At 33.8% G+C, this 16,694-nt stretch overlaps 1 protein-coding gene and 1 long non-coding RNA gene across 2 annotated transcripts in view; both read left to right on the top strand.

The window, feature by feature from the left end:
- Nucleotides 1-16,694, top strand: part of Faf1 (Fas associated factor 1) — a 294,340-nt gene that overhangs the window by 76,561 nt on the left and 201,085 nt on the right. The window contains exons 5-7 of the mRNA XM_076935184.1: nt 186-277; nt 6,530-6,621; nt 10,456-10,510. Of these exons, the coding sequence (XP_076791299.1) occupies nt 186-277; nt 6,530-6,621; nt 10,456-10,510 (239 nt within the window). The remainder of the gene's footprint in view (nt 1-185; nt 278-6,529; nt 6,622-10,455; nt 10,511-16,694) is intronic.
- On the top strand, nt 716-5,165 carry LOC143442214 (uncharacterized). The gene is made up of 3 exons (XR_013110225.1): nt 716-901; nt 4,304-4,367; nt 5,101-5,165. It is a non-coding gene; the product is annotated as an uncharacterized LOC143442214 (long non-coding RNA).

Raw genomic sequence — 16,694 nt, 5'->3', positions numbered from 1 at the left:
TTTCAATGGAGCAGCATACGATTTGATAAGAAAAACATTTTAATTTGGAGTACTTAATTTTTAAGCAATTATTCATCAGTCAAATGTCATTGAGTCTATATTGTATACCAGATATTAATGCCCTGATATAGTCAATTATTGTTGCTGCCTTTTTAGTTACATTTGTTCTTTTCTTATTTGTATAGGAGAGATTAAACAGATTCTAGAAAATGAACTTCAGATACCTGTGCCTAAAATGCTGTTAAAAGGCTGGAAGACTGGAGACGTGGAAGACAGTGTGAGTTTCTTAATTGTCTAGAAATAAAATAAAATTAAGTTTTGTGATTAACTGATGCCTAAATGTTGGGTTTTAGCTTTGTGTGCTTGCTTGTTTTATGAGACAGGGTCTCATGATGCACAGGCTGACTTGAACTTCTTTGAGGCTAAGAATGGCCTTGAATTCCTGATTCTCCTGCCTTTATTCCCCCTGCCCCCAAATGCTAGGATTTGGCAAGCACCACTATGTTTATCATGAAAAATTACTTTTGGATAATTTACATATGTCAGAAGTAAATTTGGTGGTAGTAATTTAGTTTAATTCCCAAATAATATTTTTCAAGTTAAATACTTTTGTATTAGCCAGTAATGGTTTTAAATGAGTGTAGGTATGCAAATAAAAACACTATGTGGCATGTTTTTCCTATTTTTAAGTATTCTTTCTTTTAGGAGGTTGGTACCTTTTTGAGAGCATTTACCTTTTTCTCAAACCTCTTAGGGTATCAGTGAGTGCCCTGGAATAATAATTTACTGACCAATTACTTACTGGCCTGAAAGAAGTCACATACACTGTGTACATTTATGCCAAGTATTGCATATGGAACAAAGATAATAGGAAACTTTTAAAACTTGGAAAATTTAAATGGTAAGAATATTTCTTCATTTCCTTGGTTAGTGGCAGGTGCATGGAATAAATTAATATCTTGAGAATTTACAGAAGGTACCATAGTTTTCAAATAATAGTGGCTATTGTTATGGACTCCTTAAACAGCCTCATGTATAAAATATTTCACTTTTTTTTTTTTGAGAGAGAGCAGGAATGGAAAGAAAGAAGTGAGTTAGTGTTAAAGTTTTGTTATGTTTAAGGTAGAAATAATTACGAATCTTCTTATACAATTACTGAGTCTATATTTCTTTGCCAGGCATAAATAAAATCTTTTGGTTTATTATTTTGTAAATGATTTATGGTAAGTTATATTTATAAATTATTCATATATATACACACACATATTGTATAATTGATATACTTATTTGCTATTAGACGTTTACTAGAATTTCAGAGTCTGGGCAAGAATTTTAAAGTTTTGATACAGTTAATGATGTGCTGTATCAGGAGTCAGCAAGCCTCTTCAGTATAGCCAGGGAGTAAATATTTAAGCTTATCCAACCTCTGTTAAAACTGTTCTCTCTATTCTTGAAGAGTGAGAACACACCTGACAATTTGTGAAAAGCAAACATAACTCTTTTTCAGTCTAACTTTACCTATAGATACAGAATTTTAATGTTTTAAAACTTTATGTCATAAAATATTCTTTTGATTCCTCTTCACTCATTTAAAAATGTAAAAGCTATTTTAACTTGCACACCATACAAAAACAGTTTGGTTTGTCCCTGTCCTTAGTTTGCTACTTCTTGGTGCAATGTAGTCCTCAGGTTGAAATCAGGGAGGGGTACATATCAGGGGCAGCTTAGGAAGCTGCTTGTTAACAGATTTTCACTCCTAGTTTTTGTCTATTTTGATAAACAGGGTTTTAAAAAATATTAATGAGTAGTTGATAGAAATAAACAACAAGAATGAAATCATTTGCAATTTCTTTTTAATTGAGGAACCTGTGGTAATCTAATAATAAATACATCCATTTTCCGAAAGGATGTCAGAAAGGATGCTAATAGAAAGGTAGTCATTTTGAAAGTTATTCTTTTTAGTTGGGCAGTCTTTTGGTTACAGAACTTCTAATTATATATATTTTTTTCATGTAGGATTTCTGTGATTCTCATGGCATCAGTTTTGATTGCTTCTAAATTTATATTTTCATTCCATACTTCAATGAATTTATGTCTAAGTTGGCAATTAACTCTTATATTTGCATATCTTCTTTTTCTTCCCCTTTCTCTTCTTTCTTTCTTTTCTCTTTTGTTCTCTTTGCTTTTTGGTTATTTGAGACAAGATTTCATGTAGCCAAGGCTGGTTTTAAACTCATTGAGTAGCTAAAGATATATTTGAATTCCATGTCTTTCTGTTTCACTTCTGTATAGTCTAGAGAATGTTCTACAATAGCTATATTTTCAGTTTTGCATGAGTATTAGAATTTGTAGCAAGCCAAAGTAAAAGAATAAATAACAAAAGATAGATACATAGACAGCAAGGTGTCATCAGATTTGATATTCATAACATCCAATAGAAATCAACTTGGGGAATCCTATTTAAGGCAGCCAGCTGGAGCTCTCCATCCAGAGTATCCCCTCAGGTGAGACTTTGAAATAAGAGGACAAATAGCAACTGTCAGAGAGATACATTATCTAATTGTTTGCTTGCAACATCCAGCAAAAATTGACCAGAAGGTTTAGGGCAGTTTTCTGGAGCTAGCTCACAGTTGAGGTTTTTCAACATGGCTGAGCTTTCCATAGCTGGATTTCCTTCTCTTCTTTTTTACTGCAGCCGCTTTTATGCCATGGATGAACTAGTAACAACTGCTGACATGTTTTACCTTCTAGCTGTTTTCAAGGACAAGTGTTTTTACCTTTTAATCTGTTTTGCTATTATCTTTTCTACGTAACACAGTAGCTGGGGTTGGGGTGCAGCCTATTCCCAGACCTTGCAAAAAATTTTGAGACATTTCTGCTTGATTTGAAATGGGAGTGGGGACAGCCCTGTTTTCCAAGCCAGCCTCAGATGGGCTCAAACAACACGAGGCAGTTAACCACATAATGTACGTTTCCCCTTTCCAAGTGCTGGGATTATGGATGTGCAGTCACCATAACCAACTTCACTCTCAAATATTTTAATGACATCTTAGACAGACATGCTTTAAAGAGGACTCTTGATTCTCTCCTATGTTGTTTTCTGTTTTTGTTTGTTTGTTTTACTAGTTTTCTTCAATAAAGTCAGCCTTGTGTAGCCACTGGTAAAACAAAAAATAATGGTTGTGAGTCTTTTCCTTTATCTCACAGCACCTCAAAAAATATCACAAAGTATACTTTGGTAAGTTCTATTGATTATATTTCTAAAATATTTCTTAACCAAGGATACTTTTCAGTATTTTTATTGTAACTGCTTAATCAAGACTGTTAGTATCTCTACCCGGACTAATGTAATATCACCATTGTTTTCTTAGTTTCTTTTTATGGCGACTTCTAGTTCACTCCCAGCTTAGCAGCCAAAATGATCTTTTGAAAACATGAATCGAAGAACATTGCACTTTTGTTGAAATACAGCTTTTATACCTTTTTCAACTTTACAAGTGCCCATTGAGATTTTCTACCCTCAGCTTCTGTGCCATGGCTTATTTAAAAATTTTTTTACTAGGATCAAACTTTTTATACAATTCCTGACAGATATTGTTCAATTCTTTGGAACCATTATTACCTCTAAATCTTTACATAAATGGCTCTTTCTCTCTTTTGAGTTTTGGCTTTATACTACCTGTGCAACATACATTTCTCATTTGGCTCTCATCCCATGATTTCCTACCATATGAGTATAAAAAGAAGAGGGGTCATATCTGTTTCTTTCACCACTGTAGATAGAATTCTTGGTATATTGGTATCAAATAAAGGTTCATGGATGAATGCATGAATAAATGGCCTAAAGAAAGGGTCCATTTTATTTAATCATGCCATATATGTTTTGATGGGGAAGATTTGATGGAGAATCATTGGATAGTAGATTGACAAAAGTAGAATAATGACTTGATCGAGTGCTAATTCACAAAGTAATAAAAGATGAAAGGTAAAGATAAATTTCCTGTATATAAGTGTATATACTTTGTTTGCATGCTAACATTATTGAGAGAACACACTAATTTCAAAAGGATATTCCATATTTAACATGAAATTTCAGATTTTCATGTATCCTGGTAGGTTGTAATCTTAAAGGTAATTGTGTATTGTGTTTGTTTTCAAACCGTGCACCATAAACCACTAATAGGTTGTGAAGTTAATTGAATGGGCAATAGAAAACATAAAGAAAAAGGAGAAGAAAAAGAAGTGGAATACAACAGAAATGTCATTCTAATGTAAATAATTAGGGTATTTATTTTTATTTAAGACTGCACTTAGTAAGATGGGCCCTCTCATGGAGCAGTTAAAAGTTCTTCCTGTGGCCTGCTTGGGTAAGATCACTTTTCTCCAGGTGTCTTTTTTCTTCATCTGCAGAATTAAGGAATCCTTACTTAAGGATTCCTTAAGCACTCCTTGCTTTTTAACACTTACAGCCTTGCCATTATTATTTGTTTTGACTCCTGCCAGGATTGACTTTGGTACCCTTTACCTGTTTAAGCCAATCATTGTAAGGAGTTTGAGATTTCCAAATCACTCCTCTTTTGAATCTTCATAGTCTGTACATTTTGTACCTGCCTTATCTTCCTTCCTTTACAGTGCTATAAGCCTTTTTGCTATGTGCCATGGAACTAATCCATCATTAGCAAAATTACTTTCATTAAACTCTTTCATGTACATTTCTTTTTCTGTCTTCTGAGTGAAAGTCATCTTCCTCAAGAAGTTGTTTCCTTTGCAGTCTTCTTAGTGTTAGTTTTATTTTGGCAGTCCTTATACAGTTGGAATAAATAGCAAAATATATGTCTTTATTTTTAGCTCTAGATCATTATCTGTCTTTTCTATCAGAATTTCTTCAGCTGTGAATTTATGTCAAAAGGTTATATCTTTTTGATAATTTAATGAAGTTATCATCTCCTGTTTCTTTATGATTGTTAGCTTCTGGCTCATAATTACTCTTTGACTTAATTCTTAGTAATTTAATTGTAAATTCTAGCAAGACTTAGACTTTTTTTTTAAAAAAAGATTTATTTTATTTTTTTGCTTATATCTATGCACTTGTGGGTATAGCTGCCTCCAGAGGCCAAAGAGGGTGTTGGATCCCAGGAGATGGAGTTACAGATTGGTTAGAAGCTGCTTGGCCAAGGTACTGGGAACCAAACTCTCATTCTGCTAGAGCAGCAAGCACTCTTACCTGCTGAGCAGTCTCCAGCCCCTCTTACTAATTTCAATAGCTTGTAATTATTCTTACACTGGCCACTCAGTTTCTTCGACCTTCTCCCTATAAAAGTCTTTTACTATACTTTGCTTCACTCATCTCTGCATGCTTTAATATTAACAATGGCAGAAGCTTTCATCTTAATTTCAAGTTCCTTTTTTTTTCTGAGTAATTTTTATCTTTTAATTCATTTGTTTCAGTATTCTAGCTCCAACAATTCTCCAACTCATGCCTTCAATCCATTATTTCTGACATTTTTAACTTAAAAATTACACTTATTTATTTGTTTAAACATTTGTATTGGCTGTTTTTGTCTGAAGTGCTCTTTCTCTGTGTAATTTTGTTTGTTGCCTTGCTACCTTCAAACCTTCCCTCAATGAGCATAGTCTCTGATTCTCAAATTTAAAATCATGAAGCTCCCCTAACTCATAGTCTTCATTCTCATTCCCTGCCTTATCTTTAGTTTAAAACAAAACAAACAAAACAAAACAAAACTACCACCTTCTAATTTTCAACTGAATTTAATTCTACTAAAACAGCACCTCTCCCCATACTTTCCCCAAATAAGGATTCCTAGGTTTTTCTAGCTACTCTTTATGATTAGGGTGGTCTTGGTACACAGGGGTAATGCAGTAAAATTGGATTAATTTAAATGCATGCCCTGAGTGTATGCTGTGGAAATGAATTTCCTAATGTGTATAGTTGTTAGAAAACATGTTAGCATAAGCTTACCATAAGATTGGGAGTCTAAAATGTAGGAGTTTTGTGACAATGAATAAATCAGTGTATCTGGGTATGACTCACCAGTGAGATTTAACAAAAAAGATCACTGGAGTGAGAATAAAGTGACCTAGAGTTCATAATCAAAGTCACATAACCTCTTAGGCTACAGCTCCTCATCATTAAGAATCTTTGGTTTGAGGTGCTTTCTATGATTTTTCCCCCTAGGTCTAAAGCCGGCATTACTGATTTTTTCCTATGAGTATGAGTACACTTCAGTGGAGAAATGATGACTCTTAGCTGCGCTCTTATCTGTATGCATCTCCTGTGAGCTAAAAGTGTTCATCATGCTGTAATGCTCAGATTTGTGTTAATTTGCAGTAAAAATAGCAGAAACAAGATGGTTTGGATTTAGCTGCTCTTCTGTTATATTTTGAAAATTACCAAAAGATGAAAGACCAACCTAAAAGTTGCAAAACATTCAAGAATTGTAAAAATTACTAAAAATTACTAATGTACACAACATTTAATTTTGTTTTCTCTTCTTCTTTTCTATTCCAGACGGTCTTAAAATCACTACACTTGCCAAAAAACAACAGTCTTTATGTCCTCACACCAGACTTACCACCACCTTCATCATCCAGTCATGCTGGGTAAGGTATTTACTTTTCCTGGAAATCTGAAAGGAAAAAAAATTGATGGGTAATTTCTCTAAGTTTTGTATTATTATAACCAATAAAAATTTTATGTAAGCTTTAATTTACTTGCAACTGTTAAGTGTATCAGTTTTCATACTATTTGGATGAGATTATTAATTTGATTTATGGTAGATGCCTCTTTTAAAGAAAATCTGTTTGAAATGCCTGTATATTAAAAATAGTCAAACCAGAATGGAGCTATTGCTCAGTGCTACATACTGTATTTAGGTTCTGAGTTCCTTGCCAGCACTTAAGGGGGGTGAGAGTAAGGGGCCAAATGGCCTTTCTTTGATTGAAGGATTATAGGGAGGAGAAAAATAAATGCAACATTAGTCTCTTATTGCCAAAGAAGATACAACTTTGAAGAAAAGGTAGTGAGTTCTACAGGGCAAAGCTAGAAAAAATACACACATAGGCTCTTAGGTTAGAGAGACTTATTATTTTAGTTCTCATAGAACTCAATACGTGTGTACAGTGACCCAGTATCAAGTTTGCATTTAGTAGTATTGAATGTAGTAAATGGTATATATATATTGTACTAGTGATAAAATAAGTGTTTTTTAGTTGGCTTGTTGATTTTTACCAAATTTCAATGATGATGTTGTTTGTGTAGGAACAAGAAAAGTTCAAAGAAAGATAAATGATGTAGTATTGAGTTTTGAGGTTCATATGTAGAGACTTACGGCATTGAAAAAGTTGTATTAATACACACTTGAGACCTCTTAAAAAGTCAGCTCATTCATAGATGCTTATTCATTTTTATAAAAACTTTGAATTTTTTTCTCAGTCATGATATTTTGTAAGTTTCTTACTAAAACAGATATAAATTACCATGTTTTTAAATTGTACTGACCAATGATTTTCCTCAAGTTTTGGTTAGAACTATATTTTACCTTCTTGTCTTACCTTCTTGATTTTATTGCCACTAGGGGGTGCCTGGTAATTGAGTCTTTGTAGTGACAATTTCTTTCTGGTACCAAAAAATCATAACAATATATATTATAATATGAATATATGTAATTGAGTTTAGAATTATTTTAATGTAAGTTTTGGTTTAAAAAAACATAATTTCAAGCTGAGAATTTAAGAGTGAAGTCTTTAGTCATAATCTTTGTGACAGCTGAAAGCATTTAAATCCTGTAAGAATAGAGTTCAGGAATGTTGAAAGTGTGCTGTATTATCCCTGTGGCACAACTGCAAATGAAATTATAATCATAATAAAAATTTAAAAGGGGAAATGCTACTTACACATGTTTTATTATAGAATGATTCAGTTCATCAGAATGTTTTTTATTAATTAGTTAATAGATGAAAGACAAGCTCTGTTCTCAATGAGTTTGTAGCCTATTCACTAAAAGTAGTGGGCCTTTACAATTTTTCTTTCCATTCCAGATAATTTTATTAATTATTCCCCATTGCTTATTCTAACCCTAAAACTCAGACTATTTCATCCAGTCTCTTCTGTAGTATTTCTTTTCTCATTTGCTTTAAACATTGATACTTTGGGGAGTTCTTTTTTCAACTGTCTCTCTTATAATAATTCCTCTTGGAATCTGTTTTCAACCTTTCAATTTTTAAAAGATATTTAAATAACCTCTTAAAAGAAATTTGTATTTACAAATTCTAATGTCCCAGTTTTCTTGGAGGTTTTCATTTATGTGCCACATATAATTCAGAGTTAGATGTTGAGAACTGACTCATCCCCTTTCCAGAAAACCCACTTAGGCATAGTCTCAAGTGAAGACTGTATGACGTACTGAGGTAGGAGTTAGCATGGTGATTGTTAGAAAGGTCATTTAGTTGGGAATTTGGTTTTATTAAGGTAAATTTTGGTAGAGTAGAAGAAGTGAGAATTGTATTTTAGTACATTTTAAAGAGTAAGTGAGAAATGAAAACACATTATATCCACAGAGAACTTGATTGTAAAGGGAAGTAAGTTTAAGGAGAAGAATTACTTGGAATAGGAGGCAAACCAGACAGCAAATGTGAACAAGTAAAACAAAGCCTGGTTCTGGAAGGCATATGGGAATGCTAGTCTGCGGGAGCATCTGTAACAGAATAGTATGAAGTGGCTGGTTTAGCAACATCATTTTAGTACTTTAGATTTACAGTCAAGACAGAAATGCAGACTAGGTCAGTTTGTGATGAAGACATTTTCCTGACTTGTAGATTGCCAATTTATCACAATATCCTTGCTTGTCAGGGAAAGAAAAAGTGAGTGAACTGTTTTTTCTTTCTTCTTATAAGAACACCAATCCTACTAGATTAAGACTTCAACCTTATGACCTGAATTAGCTTCTTAAGACCGTATTTCAGATACCATGAAATTGGAGTTTAAGGCTTCAACATATGAATTCCAGGGGTAATTTCAAGGGTCACTTCTGAGTAGGGAGACAGGATTGGAGTCCAGGATTAAGTATTGAAATCAAGTTAGCTAACAGAGGCAGTAGGAGAGGTAGATAGACAGTTGGTGCCAAACTGGAGAATGTTTCTGATTTCTGGATTTTAATAGTTATAGTAGCAATGACAAAGTCCAAGTTATGGAAAATGCTAAAATAGAAAATATATATTATTCAAAGGATAAAAGGGATTTCAAGAAAATGTAAAGTATTTGATAAGGGATGGTGACATAATAACTGTAATTTCTGCCAAGCCCTTTGCACACAGTATTTTTCCTAAATCCTTATAGTAAATCATAAGTAGATATTTTCAAGCATTTTGCACTGAGGAAGTTGAGTGAAAGGTGAGGTGAGGACAGAGATATGACATGTTTGGAAGGTTGTAGACATTCTTATTAGCTTTAGTCCACACTTAAAAACATAAGCCTAGGTATTCATATCACAACTAACAGTGGTAGATACTAAAGAAAGCATCTAGGAAAAGACTTAGTTGGTGTATTAATAGATAGGAATTTAATAGATGGTGTATTAATAGATATTAATAGATAGGAATTTAAAAACAACAGTAGAATAAAGCATCATTCAGTGGAAAAACAAATCAAATATATTAACAATATCTGTAAATAAGATGGTATTAAACTTTTTAAAATTAAAAGCAGCTGCCCTCAGCCTAGTCTGGTAGAGTATGGCCACAGTCCCCTTAGTCCCAGTGTTAGTAGCAGAGTTTGAAGCAATGTAGCTCATTTGTGGTCAATTAGGGCTGAGACAGAAATTCTAAATTTGGATCTTCAAAATTTTCTTTAAGATAATAGCAGGGAAAATGGAAAACAATGGAGGAAGAAGTAATGCCTCAGTACTCTAGGCTAATATTACTTAAAAGAATGTAGTATAATAGTGTTAATAATACTTGAGCTTCATTTTAAGGCAACTAGCATCAAGGAACAATTTGCCAGTAATACATACAAAACAATAATTGTGGATTTGTATGTTCAAGTCAGCAAAATTAGAAAGAAAAACAGATGAGTCATAATTGTGTATCAGATTTATTTACTGATTTTAGAAGCTATAGCAGATTTGAGTAACTCAAACACACATGAAATACTTAAGAAAATAGACCAAAATGCCAGTTTTAAAAGAATCAAGGTCATATTTGACCACATTCTTATACCTTTGCTCTCTTTAGTTTAATTCTAATTAACATTATTATTAGACTTTTTAAGTTAGTAAATGTTTTTAATAAGGAGATCTTTAAAAGTGGCTCATTTTAAGAAGAAGACATTCTGGATGATAAAAGAAACCTGTCCCCAATTAAAACATCAATGGCGGTCACAGCACATCTAATTGGAGTGATGCACCAAATCCATTTATACAGTTTACTGCCTATTGATAGGTTGGTGACTACTGAGATTTGCTTGTTAGCATCACACTTTGAAAAAGAGCTGCAGGTATTCTTTATGATGGGAACTTATTTAATGGACAGTCAGAAAGTTGCTCACTAATTCATGAAGCAAGAAATTTAATACATTGCAAATATAATTATTTCTTTATATTTTCTCTCAACAAATGGAATTATGTTTATACATTTTTACTATTTTCCAGTTGTGTAGATCACAATATATCAGTATCACCACTAATTACCATGTTTTGATTAGTCTTACATACTTTGGTGAAGTCATTTTGTTGAATACAATATATCACTGTATTGATAAACTGTAATTATAGGCATAAGGCCACCTGGAATTTGAAATTATCTTGAAAAATGTTATTAGGAATTATGTAAAATGAAATGTTTGTTTATCTAGACCTATTTAGTTGTCAGCAAAGAAAGCAATTAAAAGTAGCTGCAGACTCAGAGGCCAACCTTTGTTAAACATGGTTTTAAGATTGTTACAGAACTTGTGGTGATGATAACATGGTGTCTTAGAGGATGTTAACAACTGTAGCGGAGTGTTAATTAAGAATGATGTAATCTTCAGCTCAGAATTGCTAGTATGTTAGTTTAGCTGGACAGAAGCAAAATCTAGTTTTGGTTATGATAATAGCTCAAGTCATATTTATAGTGGAAAGATTAACATTTTATTTTTATGCTGTTCCCAAGACAATTTTAAAATCCTCAATGAAATACAATCATATGTAAACATCAAGGCCTTAGCTCATTTACATATGTGCCAGATTTTCAAACTGATTGCTATCTGAACCTAATCTGTCATTGCTGGCTGCATTAGCTACAACAAACATTACATTTACATACTGATTTCTTATTGTGTTTTAGTGTAAATAATCTATAATTATAGTAAATTTGGTCTTTTGTTGACAAGAACCTCATGTGACTCAAGTTTAGAATAGAAATTTAAATTACATGTGTTTTGCTTTTTAATTCAAAATCTGATGTATCTCAAAGATAAAAGATAATTGTACTTCAGAAAATATTAAAAAGAGACAAAAAGAAAATCTTAATGTTTAGAAAGATACAAATTATATTTTTCTAAAATGATGAACATTTTATTATAAAAATTTCTGGTGTTTTAAATAAGTTGCTATTCTGGCTTCAGCTATTAGGCTATGATTAAACAGCAAAACCTAATATAAATGGATGTAGCTGTCTATCTATATTCAGCTCAAGAAAAGAAATGTAACCTGTTTACAGAACAGAAATGGAATAATACTTTCAGTGTTTGTGCTGGTATTAATACGTGTTCTTATTACATACATAAGTAATGTAAGGAGTATAGTTTTACTACTGACAACGTATGGATTTTATTAGACATACAGTATTTTAAGTAACAATGGCAACAAACTCCCTTTTCTGTATAGACTAATTGAAAATATATTGTAGTTTTTCTGTGCACATTTAGTTGGAAGAATGGCGACTACTAGATTATGTAAGCACTCATAATGTGGTTAAACCTTATTAAGAAAATTTAATTTATATACTATAATTTTCTGACTCTTAAAAGTCTAATAGCAGGTTAAAAAGCCTAAATTAAACTAATGACAGGCTTTTCCTTGATGCAGAAACCGTAAAACACTTTATATAGTCATTTGGGTTGTTGTAGCAAAATATGATTAGGTGGGTGGTTTTAACAACAAGCATTTATTTTTCATACTTACTTACAGAGGTTGGAAAAAGTCCAAGATCAAGGTGCCAACCAATAGATTCACTTCCTAGTAAGGGCCTTTATCCTGGCCTGATATGTTAGAATAGAAAAGGTCTCTACTTTCTTAGTTATCTTGTGAGAATACAAATCTGATCATGGAACTTTCATAGCTTCATCTAAATTTAATTACTTCACAAAGCACCCACCTTCAAATACTGTATATCACACAAGGAGTTAAAATTTCAACCTGAATTTTGGGAAGGACATGAACATTTAGCCCTGAAGTTTAAGAGTAAATTTCTCTTTTTTACTTTGTTTGATTTTGGTGGATTTATAACTTAAAACAGTGAGTTTTTTTCTCTAGATCTTTTCATAATTAATAGCAGTCAGACTAAGATTTAGAATAACTGAATCGTTTGCATACTAAAGATTTTCAGAAGGGATTCTGGAATGAAGGAATTGCTGAGAGGATCTTATGGTTACTGTTACTATTGATTGAAGATAGTCAGTATTACTCTCTTCATAGTTTTAAAATAAAGAAAGTGGTTAGATGCAGTTACTTGTTTCTTTTACCTCAGCTATTAGATAGGCTAAGACAGTGATCATTTGATCCTAGGAGTTTGGAGCCAAACCCAGACACTGTAGTGATGCTGGCTCTTAAAGAAAAGCTAATGAATGCATTAAAATAATTATGATAGACTATATGTAAAATGTTTATTACTTTGCCTCTTAGGCATTTAATGTGGTTAGCTTTCATTTAATTTTACATTCTTTTATTTTGATTTGTTGCAAACAATCACTTCCTCAAACATTATTTTGATTATGTTTTAAACATTAATTTTAGTCTATCAGCTAAAGCAAACACTAATAGTTTTAGTAACCCTTGTCTGTAAAAACCAAAACATGTTTTTGTTGATAAGTATAAATATTCTAATTGAAAGAAAAATCACAATGGCAAAACACAAAAAAGAGAGTACTTGTGTTATATTCAAGTAAAATTGTTTCTTTTATTGAGCCTACATTTGTACTGCTTTTGAAAAGTTTGCCTAGTTGAAGTCTGGTAAGATAGCCTAGTAAGCAAGCACTTGATACGAAGCCCGTGGATCTGAGTATGATCCCCTGGACTCACCTGGTAGAAGGAAAGAACTAACTTCTTTAGATTGTCCTGTGATCTTGATATGTGTGGTACACATGTTCTCTCTGTAAATTAATTATATTTTAAAATTATTTCTTTTTAAAATTATGATATAATTATTTTCTCTTTACCTTAACTCCCTCCAGATCCTCTATATTCTCCTCTTTGCACTCTTTTAAATTCATGTCCTCCTTTTTATTATTGTTATATGTATATGTGTATACATAATAATTCTAAAATAAAACCTGCTCAGTCTCCCTTCCTCCCCCATATGTATTAATACATAAATATTACTAAATATAACCTGCTCAGTCTTTATAATGATATTTGTATTTATATATGTTTTCAGGGTATTAGATAAGCAGTTAGTGTGCTCTCTTCTGTTTTCAGCCGTCCTTAGTTGCCTGTAGTTCTTTGTGTAGGGTTGAGGCCTCTTGGGCTTTCTTGCATGGCTACTTCTGGTATCATATATAAAATATTTTTGAAATAAACATAAAGTTTACTTATTTGCTTTTTACCTTTTTCTTTTAAATTGAAGAGAAAATATGACACTTAAGAGCATTGTATTATTTTACTGTTGTAGAAATGATTTAAATGCAGTCAGCCTGAGGCTTCTACCCTGCCTTAGGTCACTGAGTTCTCAGATGAAGGACACACACAGCTTTTATATTTAATAGGCCTTAATCACCACGTGAACTGAGCAGATACCTAGCCGCCATACTATTAGAATTTACTTTCCTATCGATAAACCTGAATTATTACTTACTACTTACTGTGTTTCATCTAGGCTGCTCATATCTCCATTTGGCTATCCCACAGGGCTAGGTTTTTATGGCTCAGTTAACCCCTGGTGGCTTCTCCTTCTCACTCTTGCACATTCTTCTCTGATCCAAACCTTGGAAACCTAAACCTCACCTATGTCTCTTGGGCCCAGCTATTGGCTGTTGGCATCTTTATTCACCAATCGGAATTAACTTGGGGTAGGATCACAGGGGCTGTGTGTGTAGACTCCAAGTCTTGGGGGCCCATACTTAGCATTATAAAACCTCAGTAAAAGATAAAAACTCAACAGTTCTCCCTTTTAGTCCATTAAAGGGCTCTTCTCTCTGATATAAATTGAATTCAATTATAACAATTATGCAAATTATAAGATATGATACATACTTATAACATCCCATTATATTTGGCAGTGTAGATAAAGTATTTTATCATCTATCCTAACTTAAAGAGTTTACAATTTTGTACCTCAATCATGTTTGATTGAAAACCATCCTTTTAAATCTAGAACATCTTCAGTATTATGCAACTTAAATTTAATTGTGAGACTATGACAATCTAGTCTTCAACTCTGTCAGAGATTTGAGAAGGGATTAAATATTACCTGAGTATGCTGGAAACATAAAGACACAGCTTCCAAAACTATAGAAATGACATACATCTACCCGCCTAAACAGTCCCCAAAATAGAAAACTATAGAAATGACATACATCTCACCGCCTAAACAGTCCCCAAAATTTCTTATAATGTTGGAGCATCTATCTCTTCAGCTTTCTGTCCCAAAACATCTGATAGACCTTAAGTGAAACAGGAATGTTGAAGGTCTGGCTTACCCTGTCTTGTCAGAGCTTAGGAGTCACTTATCCTGCATATGTTTCTTCCTTTCTGGACAGCATTCTGTCTGCAGATAAAATTGGGATATTAGGGTGGTTAGCTTGCCTCACTTGAAGCAACTCCACGTGGAGGTATTGATGTTCATTGCCTTCCTTGAAGTGGAATGGGGATACTGTCAGGAACAGTTATGCCTCCTATTCAAAAGTTCATTTTGTTTGACAATCTTCCTTAGAGATCAAAGGTCCATTGTTGAAACAGAATGGAGGACTTTGCCTCAGAAGAGAGACTGCTAAAGTGTGGGTGCACCTAACTATGACTAACTGACCTGTCTGTTACAAGAGAAAATTGCTCCTAGATGCAGTGACTGAAGTTCGAACTTTTTTTGTTAGATTTTCCAGTTAGTAGCATTTTGCTCAGGTAACCCTCTCAGATTAATAAAACCATGCAATATAGTTTTTACAACCTTGACTCTGTGTTTTAAAAAAAAAAAACACCAACTAAAAAACTCACAAAACAAAACATTTTGTTCATGTTTTTGTGGAAAACTTTTTTAGTAAAATTATGTATTTTAAGTGCTTTTGTAGCTAACACTATAGGAAAATCAATATTAGGAATTGTAGCACATAATATTACATGTAAAAATATGTTTGTCTGACTGCTTCTTAGTAAACTTAGTAAAGGCAGAGATATGATCTTACTGGGCTCACTTTCTAAATGCCAAGAGGCAAATTATAACTACAATCTCTATAGTTAGCCCTAAACAAATACCACATTTTTGTGCATGTGACGTTGAACAAGAAAAATAGTGACCATTTCCTTTGTGATTATAATTTTGGGTAGTTGACATGAAGTTCTTAATACTTTATATATTTTAGTATTTGGAAGACCAACTGTTAATTGATGATGAGGCAAATGAATCAGGCTAGAGTCTGAGATGGAGGATGTTGCCATCAACAGACAAATCATTTTCTCTTAGCTCATGAATATGATAGATTGTTGGGTTAAAGTGGGGAGTCCTGGCGGGTCATGTTTGATTGCACTGCCTGGGCGGGCTATGGGGGTGGGGAAGCTCAGTCTGAGGTCCCTGAGGGTTGCAGGATGGGGGGAGGGGTGGAGAGGGGGTGTCCCTGGGCCTGTGACTGGGGATCCGTCTGGTTCTCAGGCTCCTGGGCACCTAGGCGCTGCTGAAGGCCTCCGAGGAGCTGAGAACAAAGTGGGGCCAAAGGCTGGATTGGGGAGATGGGAAGAGAAGCTCTGGCTGGGCCCTGAGGGGAGAGTCCTTGACTTGTCGCAGTTGGCTTCCTTGGGTTGGTGGTCATTGTGACTGGGAATGCAGAGAGGTCTTCTGGGGGAGATTAGATGGCGGCTCTGTAGCAGAAGGCCTGCTCCATTGCTCCCCAAGGCAGATCCCTATGAAAAGAAACAGTCCATGGTTTTAAGATGTTTATTGTCATGGCGGAAAAGTAGATGAAAAAACTGTACCCTAGTTTCTCAGGGACTGAGGTTAAATACTTTTTGCAAAGAGGAGTGTCTGGGAAGGAGAACTTAATTGGCTAAGCTCTTCTGGCTTTTCCATACCTCATTAATATGGAGATCTGTCTTGAGGCTTCGAAGCCTGTAGTTATGCCCTCTACTTGTGGAGGGGCTAGTAGGGGCGTTGCCCTTATTTGACTGAAAGACACAAATCTATGAAGGGCTGTGGCCTGTATCAGGAACCTAGAGTCTGGGGGCGTGGCGAAACGCCTGCAGTCCCTTAGGATCACTGGGTCCCACCTGGGGCTCCTT

This window comes from Arvicanthis niloticus, chromosome 5 (assembly GCF_011762505.2).
Source record: "Arvicanthis niloticus isolate mArvNil1 chromosome 5, mArvNil1.pat.X, whole genome shotgun sequence".
In the NCBI taxonomy this organism is placed as follows: domain Eukaryota; kingdom Metazoa; phylum Chordata; class Mammalia; order Rodentia; family Muridae; genus Arvicanthis; species Arvicanthis niloticus.
This window is presented reverse-complemented; position numbering and strand designations above follow the sequence as displayed.